This window comes from Microcaecilia unicolor, chromosome 1, assembly GCF_901765095.1.
Source record: "Microcaecilia unicolor chromosome 1, aMicUni1.1, whole genome shotgun sequence".
NCBI classification, from domain to species: domain Eukaryota; kingdom Metazoa; phylum Chordata; class Amphibia; order Gymnophiona; family Siphonopidae; genus Microcaecilia; species Microcaecilia unicolor.
In genome coordinates, this window is record NC_044031.1 from 487,030,548 (window position 1) to 487,047,806 (window position 17,259).

A 17,259-nucleotide genomic window follows, 5' to 3' on the forward strand; every position below is an offset into this window, starting at 1 on the left:
TATTAGTGACTTTTGCCTTTGATTTAGATAGGAACAATGTTTTGAAATTGTATTTACGATACATGGCTGATAGTTTTTTGGGTTCAAAGATAAATATATTTCCTGATATATCAAGGGAATCGCAGACTAGGAGGTGTGAACTCTTGGCTTTTAAGCCAAGAATCATTGCCCTAGGTGGGACCATCCTAGAGCGATTCCTTTGTAATTGTTTTATTTCCTTATTACTTATTTGTTGAACTCAAGAAATTACAAGAGTTTGTGGAGTTAAAAGAACAGATGAAGAACCCTCTGTAGCAACTTCCTTTAGTTACCACTGTACCGGCTGCAATTACTGATTAACCTTCCTCCCTCAGAAAATATGAATTTGTAAGATTAACCACTTGGTGTTTTTCTTATTTTCTTTGAGATTGTTTTCCTGATCTTGGATCCCCCAATTGTGGACAATTATATATATTGTTGTGAGAAAATGTTTTTTTTTTCCTTATATTATTTTCTGTTTTTCCTTACATTTACGTGATAAATGTGAATGTAATTAAGTAAAATGATTTAAAAAAAAAAAAAAGTTGATTAGGTCGTATATTGCTTTCAGGTTAAGTGGCAATGCATTCCACAACTGCGTGCTCATACAGGAAAAGCCGGACGCATGTGTTAATCTGTATTTTAGGCCTTTACACCTGGGGAAGTGACGAGGTGTAGGCATCATCTGCTGACACTTTTTTTAAATATCCACTTTAATTCAATTGCCTAAGAGACCTATATATATATATCTACTGAAGCTTGAACTGTTTAATTTTCTTTGCCACTTTATTCTCTGACATTTGATATGTATCTTAATATCTAAATTTAATAAAAGGTATTATCTACCATTATTTTGCTGACCATTCTGTATGTTTTCAGACAATTAAGGACTCAGGCCTGGCCCCACCCATTTTAGCCTCCCCAAACAGCTCAGCCATCGACCGCCTATGCTTCACTCTGATATTGGCTTGATGGTGCTCACCATGTCCAGGAGACTACAGGGCACCCTCTACTCTTAATTTCAGACTGAAGCCAGAGAAAAACATGGTTGTAGATGGAGCACAATATTCTGTCCTTCGCCTGCTAATGTGAAGGGGAGAGAGAAGAGCACCTAGCCAGGGCTGCAGCTATTTTAACACATTTGATGGCTTCCCAGTAGTACACTGGTAAGAAGCACTATCCTGTGTGTCTATTTCCTGTAAGAGAAACCATGCAAGTGATTAAAGAGATCTCCAGAGGAGCTGCCCATTTCACTTTTCATATCTGCAATTTTAGATCAGTCCCTCTTCTTACCTGAGCAACTGCTTTTCCCAGTTTTCCTCTCTTCTGATCCCAGCTCATGCCTGATGTACGGCGCTTCTCCTCGTTCAATGTGGGATATAATATCAGGCGTGACAGTCACCGAGTCTGTTTCTGAGATAAGAACAGCACATTAGGTTTCCCATAATCACTCGCCTCTGATGTCTTCTCAGAATAATGTTCTGGGGAGTCCAGCCCCAGCTAGAATCAGCCTTAAACAGAATCAAAGGCTGTTATAGCACCATTCTTTTGAAATTCTCTGCTCACCAAACTAAGACTTAAAAATTCCTACCCCTAGTTTTAAAACCTGGCTGTCCTCACTGGACTTAAGGAAAGTAGATTCATACAGAATCTGACAAATCACTTGTCTCCGTAGGCTGCAATTCTATAAGGTGGCACCTAGCACGTTAGTTAGACAGCGTAAAGGTACACATGTTGTTCACATAGGCTGTGTTTTGATGGTAGGCATGTGCATGAGGAGAATGCAAAAATACACGTGTACAACAGTTCAGCAGTCAGTGGTTTTTTGGCTTCCAGCAGTGTTATGCTCAAATATTCACAAACCATTGGCGTCTTGCCAGTTTGAACTGTGTGTTGATTTGCTGCATTGGAGTGTGATTATCTGTTGCTGGAGTATTATCCTATAATCTGTTTCCCTTATGCATTATTGCATACCCTGAAGGAGGCTTCACGCCGAAAAACAGGTCGTGTAGGGTCAGGACCGTATTTGCATTTGGTGTGTCAAGTCTGTACCTACTTTTAATACACTGTTGGAGAATAAAGAACTAAAAAGGCTTTTCAGAAGCTTTGGACTTCTGTTTTTAAGACTGATACCCTGAATCACTACTCTTCCAGTCTTTTTGGTATTTTTTCCCCCAAATATTCAATGCCAAGCCATGTCTGGGCACCGTAACTGAATATCCAGGTATGTGCGGGTGGATACCACTTACGTGGTTAAGTGAGTGTTTTATGCAGTTCTATTTGTCTGGGTCAGTTATGTGGTTAACTGCTGAATATCCAGTTAAGTGCTGCTGAATATCAGTGGACAGCCCCGCATAAGTGATTTAACTGGACAGGGGCCTACTTTGAATATCCACCGCTACTATGACTTACCTATGTTCTTGATAACATCTAGCCCTAATGCTGCTGTAAGTGACTGAGCCTTAAATCTAAGTGTGTTTTTGTCCATCTATTCTAGTATTTTATAAAGAAAAGTTGGCACTTACTTTTCTTTACAAAATTGGTTTAATATAGGTACTTAAATAGCATTTCTAGTAGATGCACTGACATAAAACTACCCTCCACATGTATATTGCTTTTTTGCTTTTCATCCTCCATTGTTTACTTATGTGTTATGTTCTTCTCTTATTTCAAATGTATTTATTTGGATTTCTTTGCCAACTTTTTGAAGAAATTTACCCAATATGTTGCTGTATAAATCTATGGGCATCACTTTCCTCTTTAGCGTGCTGTTTTAGGCTATGATTTTATTACAATTCACTTTAATATCAGATGAAGGATGGTATACCTGGCAAATAAAGTAAACTAAACCAAACTCTGGATGTGGTTCATGCAAATTCAGGTTTCAGAATCATTTCCTGCAAAAAGAATTTCATTAAATTTCAGTGAACAACCCCCCCCCTCGAACGATTAATAAAGAAGGAAGGATTTATGATCTTACATGACACAGAAAATTCATATAGACTCTGTATACACACATTTGTCACATATTTCTCAGTACAAATACTGCAACATGCTATCAGTTATTTTCAACATGGATAAGACTTGTTATCCTGAATACATTTGAGTTTCTTTCATGACATCTAGGACAAGGAAGAAAAGAAAACTCACACTTCCCTCTCCATATGAAACTTTCCAATTTCTCTCAGACCTTAACTCTAGAGGAATTATCAGAAAATGGAAAACAAAAAGGAAGTGAGTCATTCTTTTACCTGAAAATTTTCAGAATAGATGCTGTGTTAGACATAGGGGCTCATTTTCAAAGCACCATAGTAACCTATGGTATTTTGTGTGTCTAAGAGCTTTGAAAATTAACCTCTTAATTAAGATAAGCAATTCTGAGTCAGACTATGGTCCATTGGCCCCAGCATCATATCTCCAACAATGGCCAGTCTGCATCACAAGTACCCATGAGATTCCAAAATGCAGATCCATTTCTTTATAGAAAGAGATTTGTGTAAATTGATGCATTCTATGAATTAATTTTCTTAAAAGTATTACCTTGCTAAAATTACCTTAAAAGAAATAAACTAAGGTTACCTGTATATCTTTTTTCCCTGCCACCTCATAACGCCTTCCCATTTTAAGCACATTCTTTCATTTATAGCCCTTAGCAACAGATTTACTGCTATCCCTCTGCAGATCATTAATAAATGAACATACGCTAAACCAAATATATTTGAAACACTTTAAATTAAATAAGCAACCATAACATCTAACTATATAAATGAGAGGTGACCGACTCACTTGCAAATGCGCAGTAGAGACTTTCCTCTCTGTCCCGCCCTCGCGTCAAGACGCGATGACGTCAGAGGACGGAACAGAGAGGGAAAGGAACGCTGCGCTGGAGGCAAGCTGACAAGAGGATTCACAGGAGGTAACGAAAGCAGAGGAGAGTTGATGGACACGGGGGCAAGCTGACGAGAGAACTCACAGGAGGAAAAGGAATGCTGCGCTGGAGGTGAGCTGACGAGAGGACTCACAGGAGGTAACAAATGCAGAGGAGAGTTGATCGACATGGGGGCAAGTGGGGGGAGAGGAGGGTTGCTGGACATGGGTGGGTGGATGGAGGGGAGGGAAGGGGAGAGAGGACGGTTGTTGGACATGGGGGGAGTGCAGTGGAGAGAGGACGGTTGCTGGACATGGGGGGAGGGTAGAGGAGGCCAGGGGAGAGAAGAGGGTTGCTGGACATGGATGGATGGAGGGGAGGGCAGGGAGAGAGGAGAATTGTTGAATATGGATGGAGGGGAGGGAAGGGAAGACAGGAAGGAGATGCACATGAATGGAGGGGAGACAGAAGAAATTCTGGACATGGATGGATGGGAAGGGAGAGAGAAGAAATGCTGGACATCCAACTCTCATTTTTCTTCTTCGGCTTTTCCACTACATTGTTAAAAACAAAAATCTTGCCCTTTTTAACAGGCTTAACGGCTAGTCTTTAAATAAATCAACAATATTACGGTGCAGTTAGGAGACCAGCAGTGAGCTGGGGCCTATTCAGTGTTTTGAACTTTGCATGATTATCTGCCAGTTGCTGAGGGGACGTATGCGTGCACTTGGTACAAAGAGCTCCTGGCTCTCAGAGAATGAGTCTAATCTCTGGAAGCTAGAGTGACAGATCAGACGAGACAGACAGAACCGTATACAGAGGAGACCTTCAGGGACATAGTAGAGCATGCCCACCTCCAGTCTCACATTTTCTGTGCTGCCTTGGAAGAGGAAGTCCACCTGGAAGGAGAAAATCACCCTGATGTGGCAGAAACTGATGTTGGAGCTAGGACCGGTCATCCACATTAGTAGCATCCTTCCACAACGAAGATGTATCTCTAGGGCCATGTGTCTGGGAGAGAAGGTGACTGGATAATTAGCAATGCAAATAGCTAGCTGGCTGGTGGGCATAAGGTTTCCTTGGCAATTTATCTGCCATGTGCAAAAGTGGCAGACCTCATGAATCACCTAAATAAAATTTTAGATAGTGCTGAGGAGGACGTGGCTGTCTTAGCATGGGTGGGCACTAACAACATAGAAAGGTGCAGGAGACAGGTTCCAGAAGCTAAACATAAACTTTTAGGTAGAAAGTTAAAACTCAGAATATACAAGGTAGCATTCTCAGAAATGATCCTCATTTCATGCGCATCCTGGAGGAGGTGAAGAGACTGTTGCTGCTGGTAACTTTAGGAGGGGTGGGAGGGTGGACCAGAATGTCTGGCATAATGAGGGCAATTTTATAAGAGTTTTTCCATGACTATGCTTTATGTGTGGAAAAGGATTTTTATAAAGCTTTGTGACTGCATACATGTATAAAATGACATGTGGTTAACAAGGCAGCTTGTAGCTGTGATCAAGGTATAATCTGGGTACAGTCTGAGCAAAGCTACAGGTGCACTTTATAAAAATACATGCTTATGTGCATATCTCACGTTTGAACATTTACACCTGCTCTTGAACTGGTATAAATTCAAGTGGGTGTATTTCAACTGTGATTTTTGTTGCATCTTTTAAACTTTATTTTTAAATAAAAACAAATTTCAAGAACACCAATACAAGCCCGAACATACATATGCTTCTTATACCCCAGCAGAAGAAAATAAATGATAACAGAAATAAAGTCAGTGTATGCAGTGGAGAAAAACAAGAAGCAATAAAAACAGGAGATGAAGAAAATAAAGCAAAAAATTAAAACAATGAGGTAAACTTGGAGATAAGCAAAATAAATCCTAATAATAGCAATGATAATGACGAAGTACCATTTATATATTAAAACTGCACAGTACAACATTCACATAAATAAATGTCATCAAGAATAGAAATGACACGAGTGGGAAAATGTGGGATATAAGTGAACAATAAATAAATAATACATCCTTTATTATTTGGTTTTGATAAAACCATCAAAGGTAGTGTACATCATAATAGACAACATGGAAGAACATTCATGTAACAGATACAATGGCAGTTTTATGGAAAATTGGCTGTTGGGGCTTTCTCTGCATTGGATACAGGTGCTCTATAAATACCCTTTGGATGTGCTCAAGCTCATTGGTGCCTTCACCAATTCCTTCGAACTCTTACACGGCACTAGGCAGGGCTGTACATTATCCCCTTAGCTTTTTGCTTCATCTATGGAGCCCCTGACACACTTAATGAGGGCTCCCTTAGTTAATATGAATTAAGGTACGATCTAGGTTTTTTGCCAGCAGACACTATCATATTTATACACCTATTCAGTATGCATTCTTTTCCCCCTGGGCTGATGGACAGGGCTTATAAACACTGGGCTGTCCTATCTCTGCAAACTCTGGGACAGATTTGGGAGAAGGGAGCATTGATCCCTTTTTCTGATCTCCAGGATGAATATGGCTCAACTCTGATTTCTTTCATTATATACAGCTTAGGGATTTCATACTATGTAGGGCCCAGTATGATTTATCTTTAGCGGAATCTTCTATAGAATTAGCACTGAACTTGGGCACGGGGAGGGGGGGGGGGGGGGGGTGTCTCTAGGTTATATAAAGTTTTAGTGAAAGATGATGCTCCAGTTCAGAAATATATTACTAAATGGGAAACACTTTTTTCTGGTACTTAGGAACCTAAGCAATTTGTTCGAGGTCTCTATCGCTACCCCTATGATTGAGAATGGTTTTAAGATTTTTTACCAGTGGTATTATACTCCAGTGATACTGTTCCAGATTTACATAAATGGCTTGCCACTTTGTTGGCGTAATTGCGGTGAGCAAGGTTCTTTTTTCCACATTAGGTGAACCTGCTCAATGGTACGAATCTTTTGGATGGCGCTGCTTCAAAAACTTAATGCATTCCTTCCAGTTATTTACCCACTTTGTGCTGACTGTTGCCTCTTGCATCATAAGGTTGCTGGCATCCCAAGGGAAGTCCATTCTCTGGTGACACGTCTTTACGGCAGCTAAGACAGTATTGGCTCAACTCTGGAAGCAACCTGCCATTCCACCACCTGAGACTATCTTTAAAAAAGTTGATTACTACTGTTTGATGTCCCAACTTATGAATTACTAGTAGAAAAGGCCCGTTTCAGGCACAAATGAAATGGGCGCTAGAAAGGTTTTCCTCAGAGTGTGTATGTTTGAGAGTGTGTGCGAGAGTGACTGTGTGAGAGAGAGTGAATTTGCGAGTGAGTGAGACTGTGTGCGAGTGTGTGTCTGTGAGAGAGAGTGTGTGTGCCTGGGGTCCCTCCCTCCCACCCAGTTCCAGTGTCCCCCCTTCCTCCGTGTTCCAGGGTTGTCGTCCTCCCTTCCTCCGTGATCCAGGATTGTCGTCGTCCACCCCCCCTCTAAGTTCCAGAGTCTTCCTCTCTTTTTTTTTAGTTTTTGTACAGGTGGTGCATTCCCCCCTCCTCCCCTCCTCCGAAGTCCAGACCCCATCCCTCCCCCTCCGCATTCCAGACCCCCCTCCCTCCCTCCGAATTCCAGACCCCCCCTCTGAGTTCCAGACCCCTCCCTCCCGCTGTCCGAGTTCCAGACCCCACCTCCCTGCCTCCCTCCCTCCGATTTGCAGATCCCACCTCCCTGCCTTCCTCCCTCCGATTAGCAGACCCCCATCCCTCCGATTTCCAAACACCCCCCTCGGAGTTCCTGACCCCTGCACCCCCGTCGCGACCCTCTCGAGACCCCCTTCCCGCCGCCAAACCTCCCCCGCCACCGTCGCGTACCTCCCCCGCCAGCCGAAGTCCTGTTCTCGGCCACGCAGCGTGGAGTCGTGGAAGAATGATAAAGTTGGAATCAGTTTGTGTTCGTGCGTCTGATGTTTGACGCACGCACACAAACAGATTCCAACTTGATCACATCCAGTGACGTCAGCTGGGGCTTCTGAGCCCAAAGTTACTGACACAGGCAGCCAGGTTCATAGTGAGTATTATTATATAAGATAAGTATAATCATTTTACATCTTATCATAATATCTGGGACATTTATCTGACCTGGAGGGCAGGATATTTATATCCCGCCTTTATCCAAGGTGGGTAACAAGTCACATATAGTCTGTTATGGTTGGGGAAGGGAGACATTTGTTTTGTTGTATTTCTACAGTAGGCATATATAAAATATGTTCTGTCTGATATCTGGCAAGTTTATTGCAATTGAATAAATAAAGCATTAAAAAAAAAAAAAGCATCTGATACCAGACTGTTGTTCGTGGGGGACTCAGGATCAAAACTGTTTGCATTAGTATTGAAGTCCGTAGCAAATAGGTCGATAATTGCAGTGGCCCACTGTTGGAAAATCTGTTGAGGAAGCAAGAAGTAGGAAGGGTAGGCTCTTCTGAAAAACCGGAGGAGACGTCTGTTGAGAATCAATTCTTTATTGCAAGAAAAACAAGAAAGATGCGATTCAACACAGCTGTGTTTCGGCACTATCACGCGCCTTCCTCAGTAGTCTTATGGTGTATAGCTGATTGTATATAGTGTAAAGAGTATGTAGGCAGCCCTGGGGAACAGAAAGAAAAGAGGAGAGAAAGGGACTACAAATTTCAGCATGCCCCAAAGGAACCCTGGGGTAAGCAAGAATACCCCAGGTACAGGCAGGCAATCCCCAGGGAAGAACCCAAAATAGGAAACTACAACTCCCAGCATGCCCCAAGGGAACCTGGGGATAAGAGAAACTATGTACATTCCCGGGAGTCACCAGAGGAGGGCCGCAGGGGAAGGAGTAAGGCTGATTCTCCAACCTGGTGGAAGAGGTGGTGGAACAGGTGGGTGGAGAAAGAAGAGAGAGCAAAGAACTTTAATGAAGGAAAGGGTGAGCAGCTGGGGGAGGGGCGAGGTGAAGAAAATATGGATTGGGCTCCTGAGGAGAGAGAGGAGGAGGGAGGGCCTTGCCCTATGGAGCTGACGGAACCGGAGAACGCCCAGGAAGAGCCGATGGATTTTTCAGCTCTGGCTCAGAGGAGGCCAGAAAAGGAGCGGAGCCAAGCCGGGTCGAGCGGGAGGAGGTCAGGTAAGAGAGAGTGACTGACCAAGAGGGTGGGACCCTAGGCTTTGAGCCCGCGCAGAGCAATATTGTGTTTTAAAGCTGGAATTGAAAGTGAACGGTGTTTTGAAAGCCTGGCTAACCTGAACTGTGTTTTGAAAGCCTGGCTAACCTGAACTGTGTTTTGAAAGCCTGGCTAGCCTGAACTGTGTTTTGAAGGCCAGGCTGGGGTTTTAAAGCCTGGCTAAACTGAACGGTATTTTGGTAAGCCTAGCTAAACTGAACCGGGTGGGTTTTTTTTGCTTTTTGCTGCTCCTCTCTAGGAGAGGAAGAGAGAGGAAGCAGCTGCTGAAGCCTGGCCTGTGTACCAAACCGGCTTGAGTAAGGTAAATGGTAACAGGGATTTGTTTTGTGTTTTGGATCTGTACTTGAGAGAAGGAGGGACGCCCTTCCTATGCAATAAACAGCTTTATTTTGAGTTGGAGGTGAGCACGGCTGGAGAGTGTTCTTTTGTTTGGGGAGCTGCAACCTCGGAGTGAAGGGGAGCAACTTAACAATAGTTGATGGTTTGTTTAAACAAAATACTTTCACATAAGGTATAAATATCATCCGCTATCGGAGCAGGGAAGTACACCGTAGTATCAAAATCACTTCAATGACACCGAAAAGGTTTCTGACCAGGTTAGCTGGCCTTACTTATTTCAAGTTTTGCAATTTGTGGGCCTAGAGGGTTAGTTTTGGCAGCTTTGTACCATGTCCTGTGGCGGCCCTGCTTGTGAACGGTGTCCATACCTCTCCTTTTCCTGTCCAGAGAGGCACATGTTAGGATTGCCCTCTTTTCCACCTCCTTTTTTTTGTTGTATCTGGAACCCCTTTTACGCACCATTCATTGCGACCTGGAGGACATAGGAATGAAGCTGCCATTCTGTCAAGGCTCTCACCATTGCAGATGATCTTTTATTTACCCTTACTTGTTCGCAGCTGGCTCTTCCACATTTACTAAGTGTTCTGGATGAAATATAGTTTTTTCCCCTCGGGATTCCGCTTGAATTACCAAAAGTCCATGGCCCTTCTCATTCAGGCATCTATTATGGAGACATGGATGGGTACTTCCCCCCCTGCAATGGGTCCCGGGTACACTGAAATACGTAGGGATTTATCCTACCCCTAATCTTTCCCACTTGAACTGCCTTAACATTGGGCCTCTAAGTTATCACTACCCAGCAGGTCCTGCAGAGATGGAGGGCACTCCCGGTCTCTTTAATTGGCAGAATGGCACTTTACAACATGATTTTGGTTCCAAAGTGGACCTTGTCTTTCAAACTTTGTCTCTTTTTTTTTTCATTACAAAGATGTAATTTTTTATTGAGGAATTTGTCTACTTTCTTTGGCAGGGAAAGAAGGCACGCTACTCTATTTCCTGCCTCATGCTTCCCCTGTAAAGAGGGGATAACGGGATGTATTTGGGGGAATTGCATTAACCTGCACTGTATAAGATTTAAGAACATAAGGACCAGATTTTTACCAATAATGTTTAAAATACAAGTAATGAAATGTTACAAAGTCTGAATTACTAATTATGTTGGATAAATAGTAACTCACTTTGATTGAGGCTCAGGTGAATTCTTTCAGCTGCTGGTTGGAGTAGTGAAGGACGTCTTTTGGCTGGAGTGGTGAAAGAGATCTTTTCTCTGTAGTTGGGTAGTCTTTGGTTTAGATTCAGATGAATTCCTTCTGCTGCTGGCTGGAGTGGTGAATGAGCTCTTTGCTGGAAAATAAGTCTTTTTGGCAGATTTGTTGAGAATGGAATCTGGCTTGTCCGAGAGAGATTTCAGAGAGGTGCAGATTGTCCAGCAGGTAGGGTCCAAGGAAGAGAGAAGAGAGGGAGGCGGACTGTGTTCCAGGTTTCATAACTTCTTGTTGGGCCAATAGGCTCCAGTCAGGTGAGATGTATTGATCCAATGAGAACTCAGAGGTAGATTCTCTTCTGGTTTTTGAAAATGGAGCAGGGTAGATGGTCACATGTTTAAAAGACATCATAAGGATTCCTGGCTGGCCATCTGCTGTATTACACACCCATACGTGACAGGATTAAAAGAGTCAATGTCTGGGAGAAGATGGGCTTTCTTTTGTCAGATTGGGTGGGTTATTGCCTATGAGTGTCAGGTAAATGGACTTTCCAATCTTTTTGATTGCCGTCAACATGCAGACTTTGTTCTTTGGAGACGTGGTGATTGTATCCATCCAGATAAGTTCTATTGTTGCAAGCTATCAGTGGCCTTCAGGGAGAGGGTGAAGGTCACACCTGTATTTCTGATACTGCTCCAAGAGTGATTCCAGCAAAATCAATAACTCTGACAATTAAACTCATATAATGCTACACCCTGAGCGCAAAGGGGGCTGGGCCTTCTCAATGTTAAACTTTTACATAAGTACATAAGTATTGTCACACTGGGACAGGCCAAAGGTCCATCAAGCCCAGCATCCTGTTTCCAACAGTGGCCAATCCAGGTCACAAACACCTGGCAAGATCCAGAAAACGTTCAATACATTTTATGCTGCTTATCCCAGAAATAGCAGTGGGTTTTTCCCAAGTCAATTTAATAATGGTCTATGGACTTTTCCTTTAGGAAGCCATCTAGGGCTTTTTAAAACCCTTTACCATATTCTCTGGCAACGAATTCCAGAGTTTAATTACATGTTGAGTGAAGAAACTTTTTCTGCGATTCGTATTGAATTTACTACTTTGTAGCTTCATCACATGCCCCCTAGTCCTAGTATTTTTGGAAAGAGTAAACAAATGATTCATGTCTACCTGTTCCACTCCACTCATTATTTTATAGACCTCTATCATATCTCCCCTCACCCATCTTTCCTTCAAACTGAAAAGCCCTAGACGCTTCAGCCTTTCCTCATAGGGAATTCGTCCCATCCCCTTTATCATTTTTGTCACCCTTCTCTGTACCTTTTCTAATTCCACTAAATCTTTTTTGAGATGCGGCGACCAGAATTGAACACAATATTCGAGGTGCGGTCGCACCATGGACTGATACAAAGGCATTATATAACATTCTCACTTTTGTTTTCCATTCCTTTCTTAATAATATCTAACATTCTATTTTGCTTTCTTAGCCGCCGAGGTTTCAACGTATTATCACAGGGCATGGTTTCAACATATCATCAGCAATGACACCGAGATCTCTTTCTTGGTCGGTGACTCCTAACGTGGAACCTTGCATTACGAAGATATAGTTCAGGTTCCTCTTTCCCACATACATCACTTTGCACTTGCTCACATTAAACTTCATCTGCCATTTAGATGCCCAGTCTCGTAAGGTCCTCTTGTAATTTTTCACAATCCTCCCGCGATTTAACTACTTTGAATAACTTTGTGTTGTCAGCAAATTTAATTACCTCACTAGTTACTCCCATCTCTAGATCATTTATAAATATGTTAAAAAGCAGCGGTCCCACTACAGACCTCTGGGGAACCCCACTATCTACTCTTTTCCATTGAGAATACTGACCATTTAACCCTACTCTCTGTTTTCTATCTTTTAACCAGTTTTTAATCTACAATAGGACACTACCTCCTATCCCATGACTCTCCAATTTCTTCTGGAGTCTTTATGAGGTACTTTGTCAAATGCCTTTTGAAAATCCAAACGCCTGTTACCTGCTGTATGCGTCACCGTATGAACTGGTTTTGCGGGGCACATTTTATTTTTCTCTTGTACCGGCACAGAACTTTCCTTTTTGCGGCACCATCATTTTGGCTATTGGCTCCAGGTGCCAGTGGGTAAATTTGCTTTTCTTTTTGCCCCCCTTGGTGGTGGCTCTGCAGGTTTCATGGTTTGTCTGGGGAGGTGTCCCCCTTGATGCCCCTCACCAGAAATACAGCTTTTCCTATGGGAGGTTCCTCTGCTGTTTTTCAGCAATGGGTAGAAAGTGGTACCCAATACTTATATGCCATCTTGTGACCCAGGATTTCTCTGCAGGTAGAGGGGTCAACAGGAGCTTGTAACTACTTTAAGGTCATAGCTATGTTTTACTCCAGATCATAATACTGCATTCTTTGCAATATGGGATGCAGTAAACTGCAGTTTAGTACACAACTCACTCCACAAGAATCACTGCAAAATGCTCATGTTTTTTTTTTTTTTTTTTTTGCCAAAACCACATTAGGAAATCCTATCAGAACTGTCTTTCACATGACGTCCAAGGCTGCTAATAAAAACATTACATTATTTCTTACCCAATGAGATCAAGGTCTGATAATTCACCATCATCACATCCTCATACAGTTCCTTCTGTGTTTCTTCTAAATCCTCCCATTCTTCCTGGGAGAAATAGATGGCTATGTCCTCAAAGGTTACTGGAATCTGAAAAACAAATCCTTCCACACTAAACACCTTCCATATCACATCCACCACAGAATTAGGATCAGTGGAGCAGGGGAACAGACTTGTGTGTGTATATAATGTGAAGCCCCATTTTGCATAGGATATCTAGGTAAGAATTGTGATATCCAACTTGTGCTCAGTTCACTCAGCATTTTACAAAAGGTTCTGCTCAGCATGGATCCTTTTGTAAAGCACATATAAGGACGCTGGCAAATACACACGATTATGCCATCATGTACAAGAGCAATAGCCACTTTACACAAACCACATTCAAAACAAGATTGTCATCACTGAGGGGTCGATGCTCAAAGGTTCATGGTACTCTACTACAAACAGTGCAAAAATAGAGCAGTAGCTTGCTGAAACTAACCAGCAGGCAAATAACTGCCGTGTTAAAAATCATGGTAGTAACCTGCGGCTTAGCGTTAAATGTTTCCTGTCAGTAAACTGTGATTGACTCAGGTAGTGACAGGAAAGCTGACATTAAAATAAATAAAATGCTGCAAATCGGTGGGCCCAGATCCCCCTCACCCACACAAATCCCTGTTAGCATAGTGGTCTTCTCCCTCCCCCCCCACCAATCCAAAAAAAACCCTCCCTGGTAGTCTAGTCATTCTCTCTACCCCACAAACTCAACCCAAGGCCCCCCAGACCCCATACATGGAAGGAATCAGAAGCGATGCTCATTCACTCCTGTCTCTGGGTCAACATCTGCAAACTGATGGTGCCCTTCCCCATACAGTACATCCTGGGATGCACTGGGCGGGACCTGTTTACCATATAAGGGAGGGGGGCCTGGCGGCCAGTAGGCCAACTGAGAATCTTTTTTTTACTTAATATCGGGGACGGCAGGAACCAGTCCAGGGTAGGGTAGTCTGATTGGAGGGAGAGAAGGGGTGCCACCAGACACCAGATCCTCTCAACCAACCCTGGCGTAAAGGTTCCTTTGCTAAACTTTTTTTTTTAGCATAGCTGCAGGATGGGTAGGGACCACATTACCATGCTTTTAAGTGTGGTCTGTAGTAAAGCTTTCTGCACGAGGTAAAACCTGCGCTAAAACCATTTGAGCATTCAGCACACAATAATATGCATACAAACCCGTTAACCCCATGTTAACGCCAGTGGTATTTTTAAGCAATGGCCCCTCAGGGTTTTACACATGTAAGCACCAGTAACTACATGGTAATTCGTGAACTTTAGCATACATATTTGTTACCACTTGCATGTAAAAATTAAATCCAGCACTTAACACAAAGCTCCAAGTAAAATGAGAATCAAATTAAAGGATCAGGTGAAATAACTTTTTTTTGTGGCAATGTTAGACACCACTGAGGTAAGTACAACTGCCCCCCCCTCCCCCTCCCCCCAATCACTGGTTCAGGCAGTTGTACGAACAGTTAACATATGCCTCAGAGACTGTACATTTTTAAAAGCATATAAAATGGAAGCATATTTCCTTGGCCTGCCTAAACCACACCCTCTTTAAATCTATGCATCTCACAGCATCTATATGTGCAGAAGGCATGTAAATAATTTTACAAAAAGCCACTATATACACTACTATACTACCCTTTTACAGTGACCTCCATAGTCACATAATACACAGCTCCAGAACACAATTACTAAAAATCAGTTACACACAAATGCGAGAATCCTGATCGCTGTCCTTACACTCAGAAGGCTGCCGAAGAGCCTTCAGCCCCAGGTCTCCACTCAAGGTGCTATTCAAAGTCAGACTCACTGTGATGAATCCGATCCCAAGATTTTAAAAAAAAACTGCAGCAATTTATATAGAGAATACAGAACATTGGGAGCAGTCTCCTACCTGAGCAGAAGCTCCTGCAGGCATTTTCTATGCCTTTGCAGCTTTCTGCGCTTCCTTCCTTTGCAGAATTAGAAATGAAGGGTGGGGACTTGTTGGGAGGCGCAGGCGATCTTTGACTACCGGGGAAGCGGCAAGAGCTGGTGATGTTCGGAGGCTGTTACAGAGGCAGGAGAGGAGGGCAAAATCTGTTATTTAGGGCTGCAGGTTTCAGCAGCATTAACCTGCAAATTACAAGATGAAAAGAGAAAAAAAAGGCTCATTGTTTACGTCTTTCACAACATCTTCAGCACAGATGAACCCCTCTTCCTGATGAGCGCAGAATGATGATTTCATTGGGAGGGGCTGAAACCAAGGAGGTTAGATTGAGAACAGAAGATAGTATGAGGGCTATCTAGCCAATTCTTTGGTTTGAAGCCAGTAGGCGGAGTCACAAGTACACCCAAAACAATAGCAAACGCTATTGAAAGCAAGCAATAGTAAAAGATTAGTAGAAAATGGACTGCCTAATTGTGGTCTATCTGTAAAAAGTCAACAGCTGTTCCAGTTGTTTAGGCAGTGCCTTAAAAGGTGAAGGACAAAAGTTTTTTGGGGTTTTTTTTTTAACAGCTTTTCGCTTTACAGCTTTTTTAAAACTTATTTGAAAGGCTCCCATATGTAGATATAAATATCACGAAATAAAAACTGAAGAGCACTAAAACAGCTTCAAATATTATTGTAGCTGGTGGAAACAGCACTAATGAAGGCTGTACGTTGTGCTCATTTTTCTACACTGTTCTACACAATATACGGAACTACATGGCCAAATTTCAGCGAGGATATCCTGTTTACTGATGGGTTCATCTTAACTGTTGTTCTAATCTGCCTTGGGAAGCATGGTGTTATAAAGATTGGAAGGAAAATTAAACTCTCCTTTCATTGGGGCACACAGAATCACATCTTCATCTCATCTCTTTTGTACAAATGAATTATTTCTTTTGAGCATGTTTCAGGGACAATTGGTTTTCATAAGTCAAAATAGTAAAAACATAACTAAATGGGCTATAAGCTCCTAATGCAGTCCACACAGGTGTTCTTATATTTTATCCTTGTGATAACTTATACTGTGCTCAAACTGGAAATATGGTGAGACAGAATAATAGAATTCAGTTTTAATCATCTTTATTCAAAGTACAACATGTTAGTTGATAAGCTTCATACAGAACAAGAAAAAACAGTGAACCGTCCTGCATGGCACAATTAAAAACTTTTACAGAGAACATACCCGCAAGAACCCTTCCCCTCCTTTCCTATGAACCCACCCGTTTCCATGCACCAAAATAACAAAACAAATGTACAGATCAGTAGGACCCAAGCAATACAAAACAAGTAAAGTCATAAACAACAGTGCATGTACAGCCTAGATAAATTAATTTAAACAATCTTTGTTTAAGGCATATGTCCTAAATATGTAATACTTAGTAGCAATAATGAAAGATTGGTAGAATATTCACATAGCAGGCTGCCAACAGATTTAATTTCCACTGAAAATAATTAACTTTGTATGAACTTGGTGGCTAATACTGTGCTTCTTGCTATTTTGTATTTTGGTGGTGTATTGTTTGCCTGCATAATAAAATCTTGGCAATCTGTCTTTTTAAGCAAATTTCCAATACCATCACCATAGTTTTCAAGTTTTTGCAGACTGGAGAACATATCATGCTTCTTAAGATAAGGCTGCTTTCTTCTGTGAGCGATGTTTGGTCTGTAGCAGTAATTTAATTATCTTATTGCTGAAGAAAGTTCTATTTCTGCATGTTCAAGTTTCCGTTTTAGAGCTTGTAAGTGTATTTCTTTATCAGGATTTAGTATGGGTTGTGTATTAGATGAATGGGACGCATCTGAATTACTTAACAGAACTGTCTCTAATGGCAGGTTCAGGAAGTGGCAAGTGTATTTTTTTTATCAGGATTTAGTTTTGGTAGAATATCAGATGAGCGTGACTTTAGAAGTTAGGACCAAGCTTCAAAAAAGTGTCCCAATTGACCAGATGACCACC

The 17,259-nt window shown here is 42.1% G+C and overlaps 1 protein-coding gene across 3 annotated transcripts in view; it reads right to left on the bottom strand.

Moving 5' to 3' along the window:
* Window positions 1-15,563, bottom strand: part of LOC115477388 (gastrula zinc finger protein XlCGF58.1-like) — a 43,842-nt gene extending 28,279 nt beyond the window's left edge. Inside the window, exons 1-4 of one of the 3 annotated variants that reach the window (XM_030214240.1) lie at window positions 15,492-15,563; window positions 15,225-15,378; window positions 13,252-13,378; window positions 1,312-1,431 (exon numbers count right to left, since the gene is read on the bottom strand). In XM_030214240.1, the coding sequence (XP_030070100.1) occupies window positions 1,312-1,431; window positions 13,252-13,378; window positions 15,225-15,248 (271 nt within the window). In that variant the 5' untranslated portion in view covers window positions 15,249-15,378; window positions 15,492-15,563. Of the gene's footprint in view, window positions 1-1,311; window positions 1,432-13,251; window positions 13,379-15,070; window positions 15,147-15,224 lie in introns of those variants that run through there. The other 2 variants (XM_030214249.1, XM_030214255.1) reach the window with 2 other exon arrangements.
* Window positions 15,564-17,259: the final 1,696 nt, after the last annotated feature.